Here is a 24,700-nt window from a genome sequence, read left to right as displayed (position 1 = left end):
CTAAATGGAAAGAGCCTTTCGAGGGTCAGCGACTGTTGGGCAAGCAGTTATTGTTCTCGATTGTGCCGTTTAGTTTTCAGCCATATTTTAATGTTTTCAGCCGAGGAAAAAAAAACAAAGAAAAGTAGTGTTTATATTGGAGCATGTACGTCGAGGTCTTTCTGGAATATTTCTGGTTTTGAGAAGTACACTTCTGCAAGAGATTGATCCACATGTCAGCTTTGTTTTAGCGATTCTTCCTAAATTGATCAGATCAGTTATTAGTTTTCCAGAAGTCTTTAAGTAGCACCAAATAAATCATCAAAATATTACTTCCAAGGTCTCAGACAAGCTTTGTTTTAGGGTTACATGCAGAACAGTAACAGTATATCTGCAAGACGAAGGAAGAGAAAGGACATAAAGGAAATAGAGAGGACCGAGTCAAAGCTGCTGCGCTGATGTGAAATGGCTTTCAAGGGAGAGGTTAGAGGTCTCATTTAAAAGTAATAAAAAAAAGGCCAAATTCTGACATGATTAGTCATTTGTTTGGGCATTAGACAAGAAGAGTGACGTGTGCTTTGAGTCCCGGTGGAAGAAAAGGTCGGCGTTTGGGCCGAGAGAATCGGGATAAGGGTTGAGCAGAGCGTGGGCGACGGCGGAGGAGCTCCTGGGACGTCGTGGCAGACTCTGAAAGACAGACGTTGACGGCGGCTGACGTGATCCCCCCTCGTTTTCGGACTCGCCAGCAGTCGGAGAGAGCGGCCTTTTCTCCGGATCCGTCCCACTGCGGCGTTCTCGAAAAGCGAATTCAACACGGGTGAGTCATCGGAGTCGTTTGGAAAACGGGCCGGAATGTCAACGGCGCCGGAGGACAGGAGGACGGGGCATGAGAAGAGAGGGGGAGGAGGGGAAGGATGGAGGGACAGGCTGACGGAGGAGACTGGCAGGAGCTCAAAAATGTGATTTAAATGGTGAAGTTTGGGGCAACGAGCAAAACATTTTAAGGAAATGGAACAAAGGGGAGCACTGTCTGCATCGTCTCCATCTTCTCATCCATATCGCTCTTCAGCTTTATGAATTTTCCTTCCTTTTTTCTGTATCCTCTTTATCTTATTTCAATCCTGTTTCCCCTTTTCTCTGATGTGTCCCACCAACAGACACACAAATCTGAGTTTGGCCTGGATTTGCATTCAAACAGACACACATGCATGCAAAGCATCAGTGAACAGGACAAACACAGATACAACAAGAATATAAGGGCAACTAACCTCATTTTACTGATTAATTAAGTTATTATTTCTTCCCTTGATGGTTAAAAACAAAATATTAAATGTCAAAAATAATATAGTAATCATTCTCTGCCTAAAAAAAGGGGTAGAAGTACTTATCTTATAACAACATAGACTAGCGAAAGATAGATAGCGAAATGTAAATAAAAATAAATAAATAAATACATGAAAAGAATAAATACAATAAATGCAAATCAGAATGACTCCACATTTTTTTGTGACCTTGTGTGCACATCATTGATGCTTGGTGTGCACACTCAGTCGACGTTGATGGACATTGTTTCCCAGAGGTTGAACTTTTGATTTGAAGATGACGACCGTATTATCATCATCATCTTGTTGCTGTTTAAATTCACCCAGACGCACATTCAAAAAACTGCACTACGTGTTTATGTCTATAAATAACTGTGTATATGTTCTGTGTTTGTGCAGCATGAGGAAGATTAACTTTATTTTGTGTCGTATAAAGACAAATAAATCACCTTGAACCTCTAATACCCTCTACTTTTTGCCCATAATTCATTGTATCTGTAATAGTAGTCGATTTATCTGTTGAAGCTGTATATTCTGCAAATATTTGCTTTTTTTACCTGAAAATGTACAGAAAAGAACACTGATTACACATGAATGAATAACATTGCACTCACTCTGTCTATAGATGTATATATGGACAGAACAGAAACAGTTATGACTTTGACATTAGACACCCTCTCTTACCTTCAGCGTGTCGAAGCCTCTCTCCAGGTACGTCCCGTACTTGTTTTTCTCTCCGGTGGAGGCGTAGAATTTGCTCCACCAGTCCATGAACTCCTCTTCCTGTCGGTCACATATTTAAAGGTCAGGTCAACAATGAGCTAGAGGTGCTGAATATAAATGGGCTAATGAGCTACTCAGTAAAAGCTTTAAAAGATGTAGATTTTTATATTTTACAATTGATCTTCTTCTTATTCTGGAAATATCTGCATTGGATTAAACTCCACGTCGTCTTTATTCTCAGACAAAATGACCTCAAACTCAGTTTTTCTCTCACCAAGACCTCTGTGGCTACTGAACCGAACCCCACATCCATGATGGGTTTGATTTAATGACCTTTGACCTTTAAAGCGCATGAAAAGCCCGCAGTGAGTTCAGTTTGCCTTTGCAGAGCAAGCACACCGCCGGCCTCAGAAACAACCCGCTCCTCATGATTTTTCCAATGATCGCATAGCAATGTGGAGTTCGCCAACTCACGTCAACACAAGTAAAAATTGCCTCTGGTGGCTCCGTGGCATTAAGGTCATGGTATATGGGCGTTCTGAGGCAATGGAAACGGGCAACACGAGAGCGGGAAACAGGCACAAAGTGGACAAAACCAACATGGACGTCAGAAGAGGCACGTTATGGCACGAGAACCAAAACAGTCACATGTAAATGTATGTTTATGTATGAGTGAGAAGAGTCGCTCCGAGCTCTTTTCCATCGCTTCTCTGTTACACATAAATATTCTGCGGGAACAGAAATATACACATCTATTGTCTAAAAACACAGTGCATGCCTTAAAATGACATTTTTTTAAACACACGTATCCATCAGCTGTGTTCAAATGAAGCTATTTGATTTATGCTGTCAGATTCTGGCTCTTGTTTTGCTTCTGGTTGCATGAAATCTGTGGTCAACGTCACCGACCGGGAGCAGAATTTCTCCACAGGGACTACGAGTTCTCTGCAGTGAACTTCGACTTGTCAAAGGACTGTGGCTTTGACGGTTTCCCTCCTCAGGATTGGGAATAAAGAGCATGTGATTCGGTTAGGCAGAGCTCAGACAAAGCCACAGCAAGTCTCAAGTCTGAATATTAAGTCAAGAGTTAAGACCAACATGATCAACGAAGCCCTACGCTTTGCGTTTCACGTCCGAAACAAGTCGTTATGTGATGCCATTTACACCTGCATCACCAGAAACAGTTTATTTCCACTGTGGTTGGACAAGACGTCATGCAAACTGGTTCTGTTTGAGCCCGACCCAAGCCTAACAATAATTCCTGAGCTGAATGTTTTGCATGCTGCCGTCCACTCTTTGCTCACACATCACGATTTAAACTGTATCTATTGTCAGGAAAATGAATCAGGGCTGCAGCTCACTATTATTGTCACTGTCAGTGAACCTGTCGATTATTTTATGGTTAATGGATTTAGTTGTTTGGTCTATAAAATGTAAGAAAATGGTGAAATCAATGTTTCCCAAAGCCCAGGACGACGTCCTCAGATGTCTTGTTTTGTCCACAACAGAAAGATATTCAGTTCACTGTCAGAGAGGAGGAAATATTCACATTTAAGAAGCTGGAATCAGAGAATTTTGACTTTTTTTTCTGAGAAAATGACTTGAAATTGATTTGAAAAGATGTTATTTGCACCCAGATTGAGAACGTGCATCCTCTCCAGACGCGGTGCATGCTAATGCTGTTAGCTTGGCAGCTACAGTGAAGATTTTGGCATTAAAAATTGGGTAAATAACGTCTTTTCAAATCAATCCAGTGGAGCCATTTTTATGATTCTCTTTTCAGTTTTTTATTACATTTTAAAACAAGTCCCTGCTGTGAAGCTCAAGAAATGTTTTGTGGACTATGAAACTTTATATCAACATGAGGGGGAGGAGATGATGACTGTTCCTTTAATTATCAGCTAAACACAACACTTGTTAACTTTTTTAAAATTCTTGCAAAACATGTTGCACATAAAAAGGCAGGATTTATAGAGAAATGCCTTTTTTTTGTTTAAAGTTTAAACACAAAAAGACAAAGACTAAGAACTCACGTCAGGGGAAATCTCACCAAAACGACACCAGTGTGAAACTTTTACAAACGTTTTCGGTTTAAAACAGCGAATGGAAAATGTACAATTCATCACTTTCTTATATGTTTAAACAAGAGTGTCTCACAGACTTACCCACTGCAACATCTAGCGTCAGCGTTAACAGTAAGAGGCAGGTCAGACACAAATTAGATTTCATCACACACTGAACACTCCATCAGCGCAGACACACACACGCTGACAACACGCAACCACACACTAAAATAACACGACTAAACACATTTTAAGTAGCTTTTCAACACGTTTCGTAATACTTATTCTCATTACACATGAAGGGTTTCGTTCCAAAATGGAACGGAGAAAAAAAAAAAGAAAAAGAAAGAAGACATAAATCCCTCTATTACAAAATGACTGCTGGCATGAAAGTAAAAGCCGTTAAAGTCTTACTATTACAGCCATGAGTCATCCTGAGGCCGGCCCGGCGCTCACAATGTCAGTCTGTTTTGGGGGATAAAATATCTTTGTTTTTGAAATGTTGACTGATGGCTCTTTGTGGCTTGGACACGAGTCATTTTGATTTATTTTTCAGGGGATGTATAACATCTTTGAACGAAAGCCCGTCGTGTGTTTTTATCGGGACGTCGGCGTCATCCGTCAAATTCACCAAAAAGTCTGTTCACATTGGCAACGTCGAGCGATTTCAGTGTTCGTTTTTTGAGTGTTTTCTCACAGAAATAAAAACTCTTGTCTAAGCGTGTGTGTGTGTGTGTGTGTGTGTGTGTGTGTGTGTGTGTGTGTTGGCCCTGACGCAACAAGGAAACAACGACTACAAAGATGGGGAATACCGCGGGGACAGATCAAACTACCAGCCTGCCCCTTCGCACACAAAAACGTCGCCGCCCTGCAACCTTCAACCCTCTCGAGCTTAAAACACACTCATGACGCATGCACCACTTTTTCCTTTGTGTGTGTGTGTGTGTGTGTTTTAGTGTGTGTGCGTGGACATAAATGTAGAACAAAAGTGCTCTTATGGCACCGGCTCGGTGTGGAATCCCCTTTCTCCTACTTCCCACAGACACCGAGGGGGGAAAACCGTGGAGTTCCTCGTCTTTCCAAAGTGGCAGCATGGCATGGAAAAGGGCGGCACGTGGAGTTTAACTAGTACGTGACACACACACACACACAAACGCATGCATGAAGTGTCTGGTGTGTGTTAATGTGCCCTCTGAGCGCAAGCCGGTGCCAAGCATTGATGACAGGGGCGCCAGAAACTCTGTGCATGTGTGTGTGTGTGTGTGCCAGCTAGTGTGTGTCAAGGTGTGTTCGGCCGTGATTCAGACAGATTAAGGCCGTCAGTGGAACGTTCCAGACCGCGGTGCACACTCGAGATCGACACACACACACACACACAGAGTCCAGTGGTGTGTTCAGGGTGTCAGTGTGGTTTGAAGCCTATCATTACACCCTGCAGGGGAAGCCAGGCTAACCAAAGCAGACTGGCACTGCCAAGAACTGTGGGAGCAGAGCGACTTGATTTACATAAGAGCTCCGAGCTGCTGCTGCTGCTGCTGCTGCTGCGTAAAAAATGCTTTTTGTGGGGAAATCCCTTCCACAGCGGAGTTAGAGGTCAGGGGTCAGAGCAGCGAGCGTGAAGCTGGAAGAGGCTGCGAGTCCGACAATGGAAAAATTACACAGCCGAGACCAAAACTGACGGATCCTTCGAGAGCTTTGTGTTGACTCTCAAACCGCCAACGAAGGGAAGCAGAGCACTGTACTGCTAAACGGGACTGACAGCACACGTAAAAGAAGGCCCAGCTAAAAAATACATATATCCGTTTAAGTGTGCGCTATATTTTGAACATTTTTGGCGTTTTACATCCCCGTCAGACTTCCCCTTTCTTTTGGCACTACATTCCCTCAGCCGTACAACAGAGAAACAACCACAGCTGAGGTTACAGCATGGAGGGTTTCAACTCGCGCAACGTCTCCTCTGGTTCTGTATTTGCATCTATGCAGCTGGTTTCTACAGCGGATTATGAGCGCTAGTCTTTCTAGTAAACAGACCAATCTTTTGGCTCGCAGTTGTGTCTTAGGGCAAGGCAGAGCAGGATTGCCGGGAGTCCGCAGGACGAGCTGCCCATCCATACATGGCGAGCGTGGACGCAGCATGCTCGTGGAAGGCTTGTCCGCCCTCTCTAGCATGGAAACACTCCGGCAGCGAAGGGCAACTCCTGCAGAGCAACAGCAGGCTGGTGAGGAGGGACTACGACAGCTGAAGAAGTCGGGGTGTTTACTGGGGAAACCACAGGGCACAATCGCCTGCATTAGCACCACCGCTGGCTGGCTGTTGCAAGAAAACTACAAATAAGCGACACATAATACAGTCTCTATGGCTGGTTCAAACAGCTAACTCATTAGCCTACTCATTCTAACCAAGTGAGGACATAACCAATCACAGAAGAGCGGTCAGCAGCGTGTCCCTCCGGTCAAAGCCTCAGGAAGCATCAGTGGTGGATATCACTGCTAATGCTACAACCCAGTTCTTCTTTAGGTTACTCCAAAGTAGCCAGAAATCCCGTCCGCATCATTTCCTTCACGTCAGAAGAATTTTTCAAAGAAATGAGCTGAGAGCAGAACAGCAACTGGAAAAGCTTTCAGGAACTGGATATAGATTGAGTCACTGCTGCGTAATGTCAATCAGCGATAGCAAAGAAGACATTTATTTATGTGAAAATGCCTCAGATTTTTACTTGAGGTTTGGTGCTCTGCCTTGAAAACCACAGCGGAGAGACTGACAAACACACACAAACAGCTCGGCTGAAACATCTATTCCAGTTTTTCCACATTCACCAGTTCATACTGAAGATGCAGAATCAGGTCAAAGACAATCAGAGCGAGTTAAAGGCAGAATGGTTCAGGAATTTCTCTTCAAATCACCCTCGACCTTCAGACTGTTGGCCTCCGTGTTGCACGACGGGAGGCAGCTAGATTATGGTGCACTAAAAGCTGGTTTCCTTTGGACTGGGCCACAAAAAGGCTCTATTTCTAAATCTTATTCAACTATTATGACATATCAGTCTAGAAATGCAGACTTCAGGATCCAGCGTCTAAAAAAGAATACAAACCCAACAATCGCCCACTTTACGCTGTGACTAGAGGTGCAGGATTTCTCTTTCCTTTGCTTTGGTCTGGTCAACACTTTCCAAAATATACACCTTTATCCCCATTTGTTAGTTTTACTGGCCGTCTGATATATGTAAGTCCAATATTCGCTCTTATTTCTGGTCTCCTACAACTCCTGAGACAAATATCTGGCTCTCATTGATTGATTGGCTTTGAATGACAGTCCCCTCGTATGTGTACAGAAATGTAAAAAAGAAATACAGGAATAAATATGTTTGTGGAAGTAAACTGTGGAAAATCTAAATGGTAAATAAATACAGTCTAAAATCTTGAACTTCTGAACCTGCTGTAGCTCAGATTTGAACTCGACATCTACCATCCTGTTTGATCCCTACATAGACCGAAATAAGAGACTGTGAGTTTTTGCATGACATTTAGGGATCATTAACTCTGAAGTATCCGATATGCTGAAGTCTGGCTCCGGAGATTTAACAGTGGACTTATAAAATCAATGCACCCAGGAGTGCATGGACACATTTGGGCAGCAAATATGTGCAGCATTCAGATTCTGGAGGTGAACAGCAGCTTACATCAGTCTGCGGCTGAAATTAGCAGAACAAGAACAACACTAATGATTTAGTAAGCCGGTCCGTCATCTTGTTTCTGGTCGCAGTGTCATTATAGGGCCATAAATGTGTGCCACAAAGTCGCCTGGCGCGAAGCCATCTCAGTTAGTTTCTCTGGTGCTGAAGCAGCCAGAAAGGATTTATGGAACGAGAGGCACAAATACAACATTTTCAGAGCGGGATTATAACCGAACTTGACTGTTTTTTGGCGCCGAACCGGGGATAGTTTTGACAAGAGGGGAACCACAGTTTTTTGAACACGTCACTGATGGAAAACAAAAACCACATTATATGGAAGTGACAGCTTTTTCAAACGCGACTACCTTAAAGACGGATTACAAAACGAGAGACGAGGGGAAGGCCGGTTTGATCCCTGACAAATACAACCATCGGGCCCGGATGCCGCACATGAAACGCGACACACGATGTTCAATTTCCATTCGAGCGACGTTAGATCTCAAACAATCTCGAAGGGGGGGGTCGCCGCCTCCGAGGACCGAGGAGCCATGACGCTGCTGACAGCCGATCTTCTTAAACTCTTCCAACTCTGAAACTGAATCTGACTGATCAGTCTTGGAAGCCGCTCGCTCCGCTGCGGTAATCTGGTAATCATCAGACGTACCCATGACCCGTTTTTTGGTCGCGACCCAGAGATTAAGAAAGCCAGGATTTACAATGAGCTTTTCTTTTCTCTGGTGCCACGAGATATTAGTCCACTTCTGATTCTTTCCCTTCTCCCTCCTTAACCCTCTCGTTTATCCATCCCTCCCTCGGCCTTTAGTAACTGTCTGCTCACAGAGAGTTGTGGTATAGAGGATCTATAGCAGCTCTGTTGACTTTGGCCCCGTCCAGACAGAAAGCCGAGCCTTTAATTTGACTGGGTTCAATATCTGACCCCTAATAAAACAAATATCTCTGTTTGGAGAGAAAGAAATCAGCCCCAATTACTGTCGAGAGCACTACTGGATGTGTGTGTTTGTGTGCTGCTCCGGGTCAAGCTTAGTCTTCAAATTGACCTGGCTTGGATAAATAAAATGGAAGAATGTAACGAGGAGCGTGGTCTCCCCCGTTTCGGATCTGGGATCGGATTTCTTCCGTAACCACACGGCTCGGCGTGCGTCGCTCTGTGAAACCCTGATGTCTTCGAGAGAAGATTATTTTCCTGAGCCGAGACCCAAAAAAAAAATGTGGCGAAATGTTAAAAAAGTTTCTTGTTTCGTCCCAGAAAGAAAGAAAGAAAGAACAACGTCTTTATCTAATTCCTTCTCTGCAGTTATTCATCAGTGTCTCACTTAAAATAAACTTCATCCATAAAGTGCTTTCACTCTATAATTAGATCCGTGCTACTGTCTGCTGCCTTGAAACCAAACCACAGTTCAACATGAGGAGTTGATATAAAGAAACGTGTGTTTAGAGCCTCACACGCACTTTTAAAGTTTTAGATTTTAGTGTGTAAATGTTTCTTTTCATTTCTGTGTTCATGAAAATCAGCTTATATTTGCAGTGAAGTGTGAATACAGTTAAAAAAAGGAATCTCCTCATCTCACAAAGCAAATTGTCTGCTGGTTTTTTATCAGATTTGACTCACGATTCATGTTTTTGATAGTTTCTTTTTGTTTCTCTTGCAGTTTATTGTTCAATGTGTAGTTTTATTTCATTTGCTTTCAGGTTCTTTACACGATGCTTCTGCTTTACTGTTATTTGTCATTTTTGTGACACTACCCCGAGGAGAAAAAGCAATACTTGTGGTGGAGCGACGTGAACATCAACTATCTTTCTCAGAATCGCTTGAAGAGTTTGCCTTCGTTACATAGTGTTGCTTTAATTGTCTACATTAAAGGTCCTATTTGTAAAAAAAAAGAAAAGCTTTATGGGTCTCACTCCCAACTCTTCAAAAACTGACGCTTTGGGATGTCGGCCGACCCGTCCTACAATCCCAGCGCTGCATTATTTGACAAGATGGGAATGAGACTGAAAAATCGACTTTTCTTACAAATAGGTCCTTTAATGCACACGATACACACTGGTTTGCGGATGGCGTCGCTCTCTCGGATGGATTTAAAAATGCTAAAATGGGACGGCAAATGTACTTGGACCCACCCAAGTGAAGTATATGTGTGGGAAACACTGTTTTTAGTAGGTTACATGTGTTAGGAGACGGTCTGGGTTTAAGGGCGCCGTGTATTAATGGTTTTAAAACGACTTGTTGCCAACGGGAACAGATCTATAACAGCATCAACATTAATCACTTCTTAACATCATTAGCAGGTGAGAAGAAATCGAAGATTAAGAACAGATAATGTCAGAGTGTGAACATGAATGAATGAGATGAGTTAAAGATGAGTTTGTTACCTACATGAAGGCTGGAGCTAGAGGTGGAAAGGTTAATGATAGCTGAGCTGGCTCCGTCTGCAAGCTACAAAACACATGCACACACACATAAAACACACACGTTCAGGTTAGCTGGTTAGGGTTAGCCACAAATATTAGCATCAAACAGCAACACAGTTTAAATTACTTCATAAAAACCATTAGAAATAAACATTAAACACACTTTATACATCAACGCTAACATCAGCAGACAGTTTAGTGACTCAAACACACAGAAACATCGTCGTCACCGTCGTGTGTTCGCTCAGACAGAAACAATTCATCAAAAAGCTGAAGTCCAAGCTTGTTTTGTGAGGGAAAAACTGAAAAGTTTAAACATTTGTCTTTCCCTGCTTGCGACGTGCAGACAGCAGCGTTTGGGTTTCTGGCTGATGGGCCTCGATGGAGCCCAGATTAGAAAGACAAAGTGTTTATATGAGGTCACGGAGGAGCTGAGCGCATGGAGGAAGAGAGGAAGAGGACGTCAGGAAGGGCGAGGGGAGGAGCGCTGCGAAACACCAACGTGAATACGAACGACTTTAACATGTGAGGGAACAAATAAGCCGAGGAACTACGTACTTTATTAAACTGTTTACTGGAGACGCTCACCTGAAGATCAGCAGCTGATCTGTTAACCCTTTCACACAGAGCAGCTACATGTTGCACCACTGTTTCTGTTTCCACGCAGAGTCGTGTTAAAGTCAGAGCGCTTTAATTGGATGGAGGCGTTAACGTAAGGGTGTGTACGTTCATTTCAACACACACACACACACACACACAAACACACACTGATGAACATTAGCTGAGCTCACCAAACATTTAATGTCGCCCCCCAAACGCGGGAAGACAACTGAGGTTTTGCATCAACGCAAGAAAACGGAAAAATGAGGCAATCCGATGATGTCACTGTATGTTAAATAATGTGTACGTGTGTGTGTGTGTGTGTGTGTGTGTGTGAGGTCGATGGCCAGAGAGCGAAAGAGAAACAGCTTTTTGTCTTCATCGATATGAAATTGATTTTGGTTTAAAACTCAATAAGACGTGTGTGTGTGTGTGTGTGTGTGTGTGTGTGTGTGTGTGTGTGTGTGTGTGTGTGTGTGTGAGTGTGTGTGTGTGTGTGAGGCCGTTGTGGCGCCTGTGGGTCGAGTGGCAGCGACCCGCGACCCACAAACATAATTAAAAGAAAGAAAAAGAGCGGAGAGGATCTGAAGACGACGGAGGGATCAGAGAGGGTGACGAACCACAACAGTGAAGAAGAAAGAGGAGGAGGATGAGATGTTCCTTAATGAGCCACCACATGAAAAACCACCGCCAGCGTGATGGATAGAGGAGGAGAGAAGGAACGAGACAATGAAGTGAAGGAGGACGGAGGATGGAGAGGTGAAAACAGGAGGATGGAGGTAAAGAAACAGAGGAGAAAGAGAGAAAAAGGAAAGAGGACGGTAAAGAGAAGGAAACAGGTGAAGAGAAGAAGGACAAAAGAGATGAGTAAAGAGAAACATGGGGAACGAAGGGAGTAGGGAAGGAAGGAAGGAAGGAAAACAAGGAGTGGAGGGAAGAAAGGATGTAGGGAGGATGTAGGGAGGAAAAAAGAGAAGATGGAAGGAAGGAGAGGTCAAGATGAATGAAAGAAATGAAGACAGAAGGTGATGCAGGAAGCAAACCAAAGTCATAAAGGAAGGAAGGGAGTAGGGAAGGAAAGAAGGAAGGAAGGAAGCAAGGAAGGAGTGGAGTGGAGACGGGCAAGGGAAAAATAGAAAGCAAAAGATTGAGTTTGGAGGGAGGAAAGAGAAAGAAGTGAGAGAGAGGGGGGACATGGTGGTAGGAAGAGAGGAAGGAAGGAAGGAAAGTTGGAAGAAACAAACAAACAAACAAACAAATTGACAGAAGTGACAAAGGAAGCATTGAAGGAGGATTATGGAGAGTAAATGGCATGAGGGGGGGAAAATAAAGGAGGGAAGGAACGGAAGGAGGACGGACTTTACTAGAGGATAGTTGTGCAGGAAAAAATAGAAAAGAAGGAATAAACAGTGAAAGAGGGATGAGAAGGAAGAGGTGAAGAAAATAGAGACAGAAGGAAAGAGATGCGAAGAGTGAATCAAGGTGGAAAGGGAAGGAGATAAAGAGATAACAGAGGTGGAAGCGAATGAAAGACAAGGAAAGAAAAAAGGAGTTAATCAGAGAAAAGAAGGAGGAAAGAACAAAGGATGTAGAGAAATGTGAAAGGAAAGGAGTGAGGAAGGAAGTAAAGATGAGAAGGCAGAAGAAGAGACAGATGGAGGGAGGAACAGGTGTTGGGAAGTAATGGATGAAGAAGCAAGAAAGAGGAAGAACGAGGGAAGTGAAAAAGAGAGGGAGGAAGATAACGAGGAAAGAGGCAAGGATGGAAAGAAAAGAGAAAGGATGAAGGAGATGAAGAAGGAAGGAAGGTAAGGAGATGAAGAAGGAGGCACAGAGGACAAAAGATGGAGGGAGAGTCCTGTGGGGATAATGAGACAGAAGACGACTAACAGGGAACAGACGGCCTGTGTTTGTTTATACACACTGTAACACACACACACAGACACACACAGACACACACACAGACACACACACACACAGAAACCACAGGGTCTGTGTTGGATATCATCGAGGGTCAGATTTTCCCCTTCGGTGATCACCAGAAGGAAGATTTAACTGAGACAAAGGAGAGGAGGAGGAAGAGGGATGAGTGGGAGGAAGAGTAGAAGAAGAAGAAGAAGAAGAAGAAGAAGGAGGAGGAGAAGGAGAAGAAGGAAGGAGAACAGGATTGTAGAGGGAAATGAAAATGAGAAATGAGGAAGGAGGTGAAAGGAAAGACGGTGGGTGAGAGAGGGGAGTAAAAGTGTGAGAAGAGAAGGAATGAGGAGAGGAGGCGATGGAGAAGGTGAGGAAAGGAGGAGGAAGAGGAGAGGAGGATGCAAGAAAGGAAACGAGAAAGGAGGAGAACAAAGAGGAGGACAAGGAAAGGAAACAAGAGGAGAGGAGGAGACAGGAGATGTTACAAGGAAGGAGGGGGAGAAGAGGGAGAAGGGGACAAGACAAGGAGACAAGGTGATAAGAGGGAGATGGAAGAGAGGAGGTGAATGACGGGTGAGGAATGAGGGGAAAGAATGAGGAGAAGAGGGGGAGGAGAGGAGACAAGGAGATCAGGGTGTTGGGGAGGAGAAAGGAAACCAAGGAAGTTCAGAGTAAGGAAGGATGAAGAGTGACATTTAGAGAAAGGGCGAGTAAATGTGACAGCGGAGGAAGAAGAAGAAAAGAAAGGATGACACCAGATGACAGGAGAGGAAAAAGTGATGAGGAGAAGAAGCTGAACAGAAGTCCTGAACCTTTGTCCGGACGTCGACGGGAATCACGAGCTCGGAAATCAAAACTCCTCCACAAACTCTCCGTCTTTGAACGTCACTTCAGTTCTTGTTAAAGAGCCCGTCCGGTGGTTTTCCACGCTGCAGCTCGTTAACTTCAAATCCTGCACACTCGAACGTTACTGCAGAACCTTTTCCAACATCTGAAGAGGCAGCCGTTTGTTTGACATCACTACAGATCAGGATTACAGTCAACAAGCAGGAGGAAGAAGAGAAACAGTCTGCAAATCTCACTGATTTATTCCAAAATTGCAAAAAATCTGCGATCCTGGATGCTTTTTCTAGCCTGATTGACAGCTCATTTGAGCTCCTATGCCCGCCCTAGAGCCTACAACAGCCAATGATTGGTTGTGAAGACAGGCGACCCGCTCTCTCTTCTTCCTCCTCTCTCCTGAGCCACTTGAATGCCAGCCTCTGGATGATTGATGCATCATGTAGCCAACGAGGTTTCAAATACAGTAATATATAGTTTATTATGCTTTTTAAAGCCATATACTTTGAAGTTATGCAAGTTTAAGTCGTTTTATTTGGTTGAGCTCTTTGAATATTCTGTTTTTCAAGTTGTTTTTGAGTTTTTTGTACGCATTAAGTCAGTGTAATTAAGGAATTAAAGAAATATAATGAGTTTAAACTTTACATTCATCTCTTTAATATCCCTTTTCTCGACCTCTCTCCATCTTCCGCTCCACTTTCTAACAGTCCCGTCGCTCTCCCTGAACCCCTCTGACTATTTTTAGTAAATGCAACAACAACATCATAAACACAATAACTAGCTGGGTTTTTTTTTTTTAATGTTTTCTTTAATGGACCTCGGGGACTTTGGTTTTGATGACATTGCATTCCCGAGCCCGTCCAGCTGCCTTTAGTCCTTATTGGAAAAAAACCTGATTACACAAGGATAGCTGCGGTCTGTGTGTGTGTGTGTGTGCGTGTGTGTGCATTATTTATGTTTGCCCCCTCGACAGAGTGTATGACAGCCTCATGTGGTCTGCCAAACCAATAAGACCAAATTATGTTGTCTCCTGATTCTCTACAATCGTCTATTCACTAATATACACAAAGAAACCGTTTAATAGACCACAGCAGTGTGTGTGTGTGTGCATGTGTGTGTGTGTGTGTGTGTGTGTGTGTGTGTGTGTCGGAGGTCGTCCCGTGTGTTTACATACTTTGTTAACAGACTTTCTCCGTCTACAGTAATTGACTTCATGCTCTGAGCTCCCGTGGACGTCGGATATCCTCATTTAAAATATTTGGAAAACGGGTTTAATTATCGACATAAAATGCCGGAAGAGCTTAAAAATGTCCCCCCAAAAGTTCAGAAGTGCAGATTTAATTTGTTTTATCGTATCGTACTAACTTGAAACAGCACCGGGTTTGTCAGATGTATTGGTTTTAGCACGCAAACACTGTTTAATACTGACCCCATCATCGCCGAACACCGTCAGGCAGTTTGTCTCAGGCACAATGATGTTTTCTATGTGTAATTTGCATCCTAATGTACTTTATTTAAGAGTTTAAAACAGTTAGACATCAATAGTAAATCAATGCAATCACTCCTGCAACATATTTTGTAGGAAAATGTCCCCAAAATCCAGCTTAGTCCTGTCAATTCAGATGGAGTTAAAAGGGTCTATTTATAGTTATTGTTGTAGCCGATCGCTCTCGGTGCGGACGGCCGCTTAGGTCTGTTTGTGTGTGTGCGGTCACGCCTGTGGGTTTGGATATGTGTGTGTTTGTGCGTGTGATAAACTGTAAACGGCGCGTCTGAAACGAGAGATATTTGATCGAGGATTAGGTCGCCTGGAAAATAGTTTCCATGTTCCTCCTTCACCAGCGAGAACGAGAGAGAGAGAGATTAAAAGAAAGAAAGAAAGAAAGTTGGAGAGAAAACACTGATGATTGGTAACGAGTGCGGATCTCGTGGTCACCACGGTAACCACCGACCACAGAGACGGTTGCCATGTCATCATGTCAGGACGTGTTTATTTACGCTGCTGGTACCACTGAACACACACACACACACACACACACACACACAGATGTTCGCTGTGGAAAGATGAGTGTTTCACATTTGCCCTTTAAACTTCACCTCACAACCGAAAAGACATCGACACACTCACACAATGATGCACATACACAGATGACACACACATCGACAGAAATGTCACACACACACACACACACACACACATTCCTCATACACCAGTTGGAAAATCACTGGATCATGTGGTATTAAACCACTGACAGCAGGTTCAGCTGGAATGACGAGCGAACGGGAACAAAAGTTCAGCTGCAGTTTCTCTCTTGCAGAAATGTTTGTGAATTCACTGGACTGTATCGACGATATCGGCCGTTATATTGATCAGTCATTATCAGAGTATCGGAAGTGGTCTCATTTGCTAATGTAGGTCATTAAGAGGCATCAGTATTAAATTGAGATTGTTTCAGAACCCGTTAAAAGTTTCTTGTAGCAGCTTCGAAGTTGAGATTCTTGGTGGCTTCTCTGCTAAATTGTACTCGTCAAACAGTCCCAACATTTTACTGTAATAGTGACAACGAAGAGGATACAAACGGCATCATACATTCTTCTTTAAAATTATTAAAATCAAATTAGTTTGTCTTAAAATCATCCTACAAACTCTGAAAATGTTGAGCTCCTAATGTGCCGAAAATAGTCCCCGACAACTGCACTGTTTTCTGCTGTTCAGTCAAATCTTCGCTGCCCGGATGTTTCAGGAAGTTACTGAGTGTTGTTTAGAAATGAAACCATAATCTGTGAGTCATTAAAAAGATGCATTATTAGTAGGAAACAGTTGGCTTTGTTCACCATTAACCAACTCGCTGACTGGGAGGTTTTACCTGGTCGGGCACCAGCGGCTGCTCGTCATCGATGTCAATAAAAACCTCCCCGCAACTTAATCGCTGTGTGTCTCCTGCACAAACAAACACACGGCAGATAGACATTTATTAAGTTGGTTCAAAATCTGTATTTTTTGCTGTACTTGTTCATATCCATCCACGTCTTACGTCTCCATTCGTCCTGCTCCTCCTCCGCCGCTCGCTCTTCCTCCGGGATGCACCGATACTCCTCCAGAGACCGGATGGTGCACTGACCGACCACCGGCTTCCTCCCGAACTGCCGATTGTCGATGACTTTGATGACGATCGGCGGCATGTAGAGCTCCTCTTGGGGAAGTCTCTGCGGAGGAAAGAGGAATTTAAAAAGAGAAAAAACACCATATCCTCTGACCTCCAGCTGCTTTGGCCTGACTCTAATTGGTTATGCCACCTGCCTGCCTGATGTTGATTGGCTGTGACCGCTGACTGTCTGAAGTTGATTGGTCACGCCTTGGTGACCGTCCAATCAGGGCATCGTGACACCTTCACTCAACCCCCCTCCCTTCCAACGTAAAGGAAGAAATGAGCGAATCCATCGAGGTTTTTTTGATCTTTGTGACAGAAACCGGGACGCAAACAGCAGCTCGAGTTAAGATTTCAAAATAAAAGTTTACATGTGAAGCGACAGCGAACAGATTGTTGTGGATCACTCTGTGCTTTTCCAGCCTGCGGAAACTTGAGCAGGAACTCACTGTGAAACCGCCGACTGTCATCAGACGTCACGATAACTGACAACTCGAGCTATTCTCATTGTGATCTCCCATTTTAAATGTAGGGTTTTTTATGCTTTTATTTATTTTGTTGTACAGTGTCTGTTTCAATCAGTTGTTTTAATGCGCTGGTTTTATTCAAACATTTGAATTTGACAAAGCTAAGCAACATAATCCCAGTGAGCGAGCTGTCGTGACAGTGCTGAACCTTGAGAAGCGATCTTAGCCTGTTAGCTGCGTTACATCATCCACTTTTTATTGAACAATTGTGAAACTGCTTCACCGTAAAAACAACAAATAGCTGGCAGACAAGACAGAGTCAGATTAATACATGTCAACTCCTGACTCGCTGACAGGATCAGGAAGTATGCGCGCCTGATAAAATCCTGAGATCCGGTTTAGTCGAGTTTCCTCCGTCCTGTCAAGTTTATAACTACAGATTTTTAGTTTTAAAGATTAAATGTGCCACAATATTTGCTGCAGTGGCATTCCTGCACACATGGAAATGTTTTAAATTACTGAGAGTGTAATATGCGTCTTACTGTCTGATGATAGAAGGAAAATTACTGCGGCTTTGACTTCAGACCAGCTTCTTTTCTTTGTGCAGTTACCGTCTGCTGACCACACCTCATTGTAAAACCAACACACACAGGTACATTTGCTGGTTACACTTTGTGGGCGCTGGGTGTGAAATGACAAGCGCGTCGATATGAAACTAGCAATGACTAAATGAGAAAAAATAATCATATCTTGTATTCTGACTTACTAACATGAACTGATGGAGGTGTACGTTAGCTCCACCTGTGCTTTTCCTGTCGCGACAAGTCAAAATGGCCGCCATAGAAAAGATCTACTCACCGACTTTGCAAATATTTGCTGATATGTTTACAAATAATAACTAAAGGCATGATAAACATGTAATATATCAGATTTTCCCCAGGGACCAGTGAAGTACATATTTACTTATAATTCGAGGTGTGTTGCCGTAAAGTTTAAACCCTTAAAAGTAATATAAATCTGATTAATTACCTGTCGTTATAAACATGACAGGAAGGAGGAAGCAGAATTAAACTCTTTATCTTCTGAAATGATTATTTTAGACCAGATCTAAATAAACTATATGAATCTGAGCTGTGTTGGTGACCTACCGATACTAACCGAGGCCTGTTGCTAATAAGCTAAGATAGCTTCTGGGCTAAAGTCAAAGTCTGTGTGAGTTAAACGTCTTATATATCATTTTTCTCAGAAAGCGTAGCTGCGCCTGCTTCCTTAAAACACAAAAATCATCAGAACACAAACGGACCACGTGTTGCTGCTCAACTCAGACAACCAGCCTCAATATTCAACTTCACTTTCCTGCCTTTACAGCAGCAGCAGCAACATTTTACGGGCATGAACACCCCTATAATAGTCTCATTTAGCCGGACTGGCTGAAGGGGAAAAAACAGGATTGGTAACTGTAATCCATCTGACCTCTCTGGCTTTCAAAAAAGGGCTTAAGTGGAGCTGATGATGCTAAACTCAACACAATAAACTGAGAGGGCGAACATTAGGTGGTTAGGCTCTTCAAAGCGCTGCATTTAAGGAAACTATGCGCATGACATTTTCTTCTGCCCCCTCGTGCCATACGAGAACACTTAGGCAGTCAACTTAAGACCTTAATATTGTTAACATTAACTGCTTGGACTCGGTTCAGGGGCTGAATTTAAGGGAAAGAAATGTGCATATTTCCACAGTCCGGTGGAGGCGGTGGTCAACACAGGACCTTAATCTTGTTAACATTAAAACTGCCGCAGCCAAAAGCAAAAATATGTGACTATTTCCATCCTCCAGTTAAAGCTGTCATAATAAAACAGTGAGGTGATCAACTTCAGGCCTTAATATTGTTAACATTAAAACTCTCTGAGCTCGTTCTGGAGCCGGCCGGTGGGGAAAAACGTGCGTAATATTTCCATATTTCAGTTTAGGTTTTCATAAGAAAACACTTAGGTGGAATGTAATGGCACCGATGTAACAGTTTTTACATCTGAAGGATAAATAATGACGGCCGAGGCTCCGTCGTGCTCTCGACTATGTGGTTTTAGTGTTGATTAAAATGAATGACGCCATCGCAGAAACTCTTTATTACGTCCACACACAGTGTGACAAAGTTAGGTGGAAGTTCAGGGCACAAAAAGCTGTTTAAGAAATCTTAAACCTACGCATTAAATAATCAGCTTTGGATTAATGTGATTTTGTGAGCTACATACAACTGAAAACTTTAAGCATGGAGGAGTTTAAAATAGGATTAAGGACTCGTGCCAACCATTTCAAGATAAAACCATCATCAGCCAGGTACAATCAACAAACAAACGAAAAGAACAAGCCGACAATCAAGTGTGTACACATTTTTGGCGACTAGAGGTTGTTGTTATCGGTCAAAAACGCCACCATTTGAAAGCTGCAACCTAAGACGTTACCTAGGATGGCCGCCCAACCTCTGACCGATTGATTGACACCTCATTTGACCAGTTAGGATGCTCCTATGCCCGCCCTGTGGCCTGCAACAGCCAACGAGTGATTTCACAGACAGGAGACCCACTCCTTGATCCATCTCCTGTCTCTCCTGAGCCTCTAGATGACTGGACGCATCATGTAGCCAATGAGATTTCAATGCACGGTGGAGCTCGTGCATCCACTTCAGACGTAGTGTGCGCTAACGCCAAGCTACGGTGAAGATTTCGGTTTCAAAAAGGGCGTAAGTAACGTCGCTTCAAATCAATTTGGGATCTCTGGACGGATTGGATGAGCTGTATGGAGCCATAATATTTTTTTATGGTTGTTTCTTTACGTTTTACAACAAGTCTCCAGCTACTTCAGTTGTTTAGGAGAATGCTGCAGCTCTGAAATGTTTTGTGGACTACGTAACTTCACCTGACTTTCCATCTACATGAGGGCGGCAAGATCACTTTTGGCTGAACTGTTCCTTTAAGATTCAGTGAAACTTTATGAGCTCATTCTGCAGTGACATCCAGTCCCGTCCACGATACAGATCTCCACCCTGCATTAGTAATGTATACACTGGTAGCCATGGGAGAAGTCCTCCACCCTGCATCTTTACAACCGAGGACAAGTTCCTGTTTTTGATGGAAAATCCGCTGTTCAACCGAGCTGGAAGCATCTACATCGACTTCTGCGTCAGCCAACGTCCACAGTCCAAGAATGACTGCTGCTTTCTAAGCTAACGGAAGAGATTTCTACTTTTGTTGGAAGAAAAGCAGGAAACAGTTGAGTCCATTATTGCGGCTTTCGCTGATGAAGATAAACGACCGGTGCAGAAAACCCACATCACAGCAGAACGCTCATCAGCCGTGAAGGCAGCGAGCCTCTGGCTGATTACATCTAATGTGAGTGTGTGTGTTTGTGTGTGTGTTTCCTCGTTCTCACCACATCAAGGATGAGCTTGTTGACGTCAAAGTTGGGATTCTTCTTCACGCTGCGGATGACGCAGCTCTGCATCACGCTGCCGCCGCACTCCACCTGCAGGCTCGGGGAGGTAACGCTCGCCAGCTGGAAGCTTTTCAGGTTGCGGACGCCCCACGCTATGATCTGACGGAGGGGACGGGAAGACAAGTATGAGCTGCAACTGGTGATTATTTTCATTGTCGATTTATCTGCCCATTATGTTCTTGATTAATCGAGTTAATCGAGTAGTTGTTTGGTCTATAAAATGGTGCAAAATGTCCGAATCAGAGAATTTTGCCTTTTATTTTCTTAAAAATTGTTGATTAGTTGATTAAAAACTGCAGCTCAAATTAATCTGGTGGGTATTTATCTAACTACAGCTGTCATCCTCCATGAAAAAAGGCTTTTAAAGCTTGCAGGAGGACAGAAATGGATTTAAAGAAGTAGTCTTTTAGCGATACCTCGATGGCGGTTCTCTGCAGCACAGGTTTGATCCCCTGAGGAACCACGAAGACGTTGGCCTCTCTCTGAGGGGGCGGGTGAGGAAGGTCCGACTCCTCCGGCTGCCAATGGGAACGCAGGACAGCGGTGAGTCATCAAACAGGAGACAAACTGTTCACTGGATGTCTTAGTAACATGAATGAATGTGTTAACGTGTCAGATGAGTTGTTGAAAACACACAAATGTAACAAAACAAGTCTGTTACTGGAAAGAGAAGTACGACAAGGCTGAAGAGGACATCGTGTTTTTGTCTTTGTCACGTACATTTTATCAGGTAATAACCATTTTTTCAAGTCCAACGTATTTAAACCTCTCAAGTTATTTTTCCTCGAAGCAAAATATTAATTAAATTAAAGGTGGAGGAAGAGAGTCGAGGCTCTGGGTTGTTGATTTATCATCAATCTGATGAATTAAATGTTTTTAAGATCAAGAAACAGATGATGACATCAACTCAACCTCGGTAACTTTTCTCCTCATAAATAATCTTCTAAATACAAAACAAAAATATTTGATCTGGATTTAATAAACTTCAGGAAATGCTAGTTTTAACGACTTTACACAGCTTCTTACATTAAAAAAGCAGTTTTAATGAAAAAATATGTATTTTACGTCAGTGTTTTACGGCCATTGTAGGTAAATATATACATATTTTTATATGTTTATACGTCACAGAGTTGCAGGAGGTTTATATTTCAAGAAAAAACACAGAAGAAGAAACAGAGAAAACACAGCGAGCAGTGACATCTGTGGCGTGATGAGGTCGGTCCAACCCGGCGAACTGAAGCGGTGCCATTCCTTCTTTTTCTTATAAATTCGTGACTCAAATCTCAAACATTTCTACGTTGTTTTCTTCTGATTATTACCTCACAACTGTTCCCCCGCCCCCGAAATGCTGTCGTGCTGTTGTTTTGACAGCTTTTTAAGTGTAAAGGACGTAAATACCATCTTTAAAAATGTCCTCTGTGGCCTTCAACACAAACTCCACAACAGAAAACAGAATGAGTTTTAGATTATTAAAGTATTAAGTATAAAGTAAAGGGCAGATGAACACCAGTCTGTAACATGCACGTATGATGACGTTATGTATGTGCGTGCGCTGTAAGTGAACATGCAGACATTTTTCATATTTATGTCTCGTTTCTGTTTATGTCGGCGTGTCACGTTGTACCCATTGCTGCAGGTTTTCAGAGAGGAATCCCGGAAACATCAACTGAGGAAGCGACATCGAAGAAAAAGAGACGAAGATGAGAATAAAAAGCAGTGAAATCAAAAAGATTAAGAGCCGCAGGAGTCACATTTTAGCAGGAAGTAAAAAACATCAGGAGGGAATAAAGCAATCGTAAATAATAAAAGACGTGAAAAGTCCCATTATTGTCATCTTAATTTCAATAATCCCACTAATATATGAGTTTCTGTCTGTTTTACCTCGTCTAGAACGCTGGTGGAGGTCATGATGTCTCCCTGCAGGTGAGACGGGAACAGACACGTTTGATTTTAAAGGACGATGATGAACAAAAGCAGGAAATGTGAGATAAATCCACCAAAATTACATAGAAAGAGTGTAAAAAGAGTAGGATTCACTGACCTCTTGACCTGGAATATGGTGAATCGCCGGCTGTAGACAAAAAACAATGGGATGGTTTTTAGACGCCGACATACACAAAGATAACAGAAAAGACATCGGAGGAAGACGAGCTGAGGATGATGATGTTTGATTCCTGACCTTTTCTCTGCGTATGAGCTGGAAGGCGGCGAGCAGCTCGCCGGCGTTCTGGTCCCCTCGACGAATCGGGAACCAGGCCAGACGTGGGGAGGCGTCCATGGAGGGCTGGCACATGCAGCGGCCCATGAACTCATCGGCACCCTGAACATTTAAAACTCACGTTAACCACAGGAAAAGCAAGAGAGTGTAATGTTTGATCTGTCTCAACACTCACGTATGTATCCGAGTCGTAAAGCTCCACCAACACGTTGGGCGGAGTCGCCTCCGTCACCTCGGGGTCGCCGAAAATCTCCACCTCGTAGAAGATGAGCGTCTGGTCCCAGGTGGGGTTGAGAGTGTTTCGCACCGTCACCGTTTTCTGGGACTGATGGAGGAAGGATACGATGGCGTAGGGGTCTGCAGAGAGGAAACAACCAAACATCAGTATAAATCGAGTATTCACCCTGACGCGACCGAGCCGCGTGGCAGGAGATCCAGACCACCGGACTGTCAGACTCCTGAACGCATCCTCAAAACTTCACCAGTCTTTTTATAGTGCTGAAATCAGGGTTTATAGGTCAAATTGGGATTCTTTACGCTCGTCTTCTGCTTTTAAGCTAGCTGGCTAGCTAGCGGTAGCCATGTTGCTAACCGACAATAATACCACAGGGAAATGCCAGGAGGGGAGGGAAGTCTGCAACGTGTCTACTTCCGCTTTAATGAGGTTTCCTTGCAAGTATAGCAGTAAAAAACTTATATGTGTGTGTCTGTGTGTCTGTGTGTGTGTGTGTGTGTGTGTGTGTGTGTCTGTGTGTGTTAATGCGTTTGTGTGTGTGTGTCTAAAGTACCCCGGCGTCCCACACAGTGACATCAGCATCTCGGGAATGCCGAGCTCGAGACTGAGGGCTGGGAACGCCGCTCGGAGAAGTTTGTTATTCCAGGTCACAACCACTCTCTTCCATGTTAACACACACACACACACACACACAAACGCACACAATGTGGACACATGCATAAAACACACATATGTACAGTCACACACACACACACACACAAACAGTGAGTAGTTTGTTATTTCAGGCCGGGTAAAGAGTCTCTACGGAGCCGTTAGCATTAGAGTAAACAGAAGCTAAGTTGCATTTTCCCACCAGCCCTCAATTAACCTTGGACACACACACACACACACACACACTGTACAGACACACACCACCCATGGTGACCCATTCAATTACCGTCCACTCCCAACAGCCCATTAGCTCATATAAACAGCAATACAAACAGCCCAGGGGGGTTATGTAAGTCTGTGTGTGTGCAGAAGGCAGCAGTAGTGGGGACAACACTGGGATCCACAGGGGTACATAAACACAACGAAGACTGGGAAGAGACAGAGAGAGACGGAGGGACGGAGAGACAGAAGGCCAAGACCAAACTTTAAAACGTCACCTCGTCTGTGAACATTTGTGCCTCGTCAGATAGATTTTCATCCACAATGCTGCCAAGCTACCAGCCAAGTGAGACCACGAGATCATTAATAAAATAAATATAGACAAGCTCCGGGACTTGTGACCAACTAGCATTAGCCTGGCCGCAGCAGTTAGCTCACTAGCTAGCCCTGCAAGTAGGCTATAGTTTCTTCTTCCCTCTCTTGGTGAAGGAAGGAAGGAAGGATCAGGAGAGAAAGAAAGAAAGAAAGAAAGAAAGAAAGAAAGAAAGAGCTGACTTAATCTTAGCAGGCTTAACGTTAGCACGATTAACGTTAGCAGGCTTAATGTTTGCAAGTTTAACAAAAGAAAGAAAGAAAGGAAACAGAAAATATAGAACAGACATAAAAAGACAGACAGACGTAGAGACAGGCAGAATAAAAAAAGGACAAAGAGAGACAGAAA

At 43.5% G+C, this 24,700-nt stretch overlaps 1 protein-coding gene across 1 annotated transcript in view; it reads right to left on the bottom strand.

Annotated features, from left to right (window-relative positions):
- dysf (dysferlin, limb girdle muscular dystrophy 2B (autosomal recessive)) overlaps positions 1–24,700 on the bottom strand; it is a 73,495-nt gene that overhangs the window by 23,460 nt on the left and 25,335 nt on the right. The window contains exons 32-42 of the mRNA XM_073474519.1: positions 23,050–23,231; positions 22,836–22,976; positions 22,698–22,727; positions 22,538–22,573; positions 22,281–22,322; positions 21,073–21,174; positions 20,594–20,755; positions 16,587–16,758; positions 16,419–16,492; positions 10,160–10,219; positions 1,986–2,084 (exon numbers count right to left, since the gene is read on the bottom strand). Coding sequence (XP_073330620.1) covers positions 1,986–2,084; positions 10,160–10,219; positions 16,419–16,492; positions 16,587–16,758; positions 20,594–20,755; positions 21,073–21,174; positions 22,281–22,322; positions 22,538–22,573; positions 22,698–22,727; positions 22,836–22,976; positions 23,050–23,231 — 1,100 coding nt within the window. The remainder of the gene's footprint in view (positions 1–1,985; positions 2,085–10,159; positions 10,220–16,418; positions 16,493–16,586; positions 16,759–20,593; positions 20,756–21,072; positions 21,175–22,280; positions 22,323–22,537; positions 22,574–22,697; positions 22,728–22,835; positions 22,977–23,049; positions 23,232–24,700) is intronic.

Source organism: Pagrus major, chromosome 10 (assembly GCF_040436345.1).
Source record: "Pagrus major chromosome 10, Pma_NU_1.0".
NCBI classification, from domain to species: Eukaryota; Metazoa; Chordata; class Actinopteri; order Spariformes; family Sparidae; genus Pagrus; species Pagrus major.
Note: the sequence above shows the minus strand (reverse complement) of the source record. Positions and strands in the feature narration are given on the sequence as shown.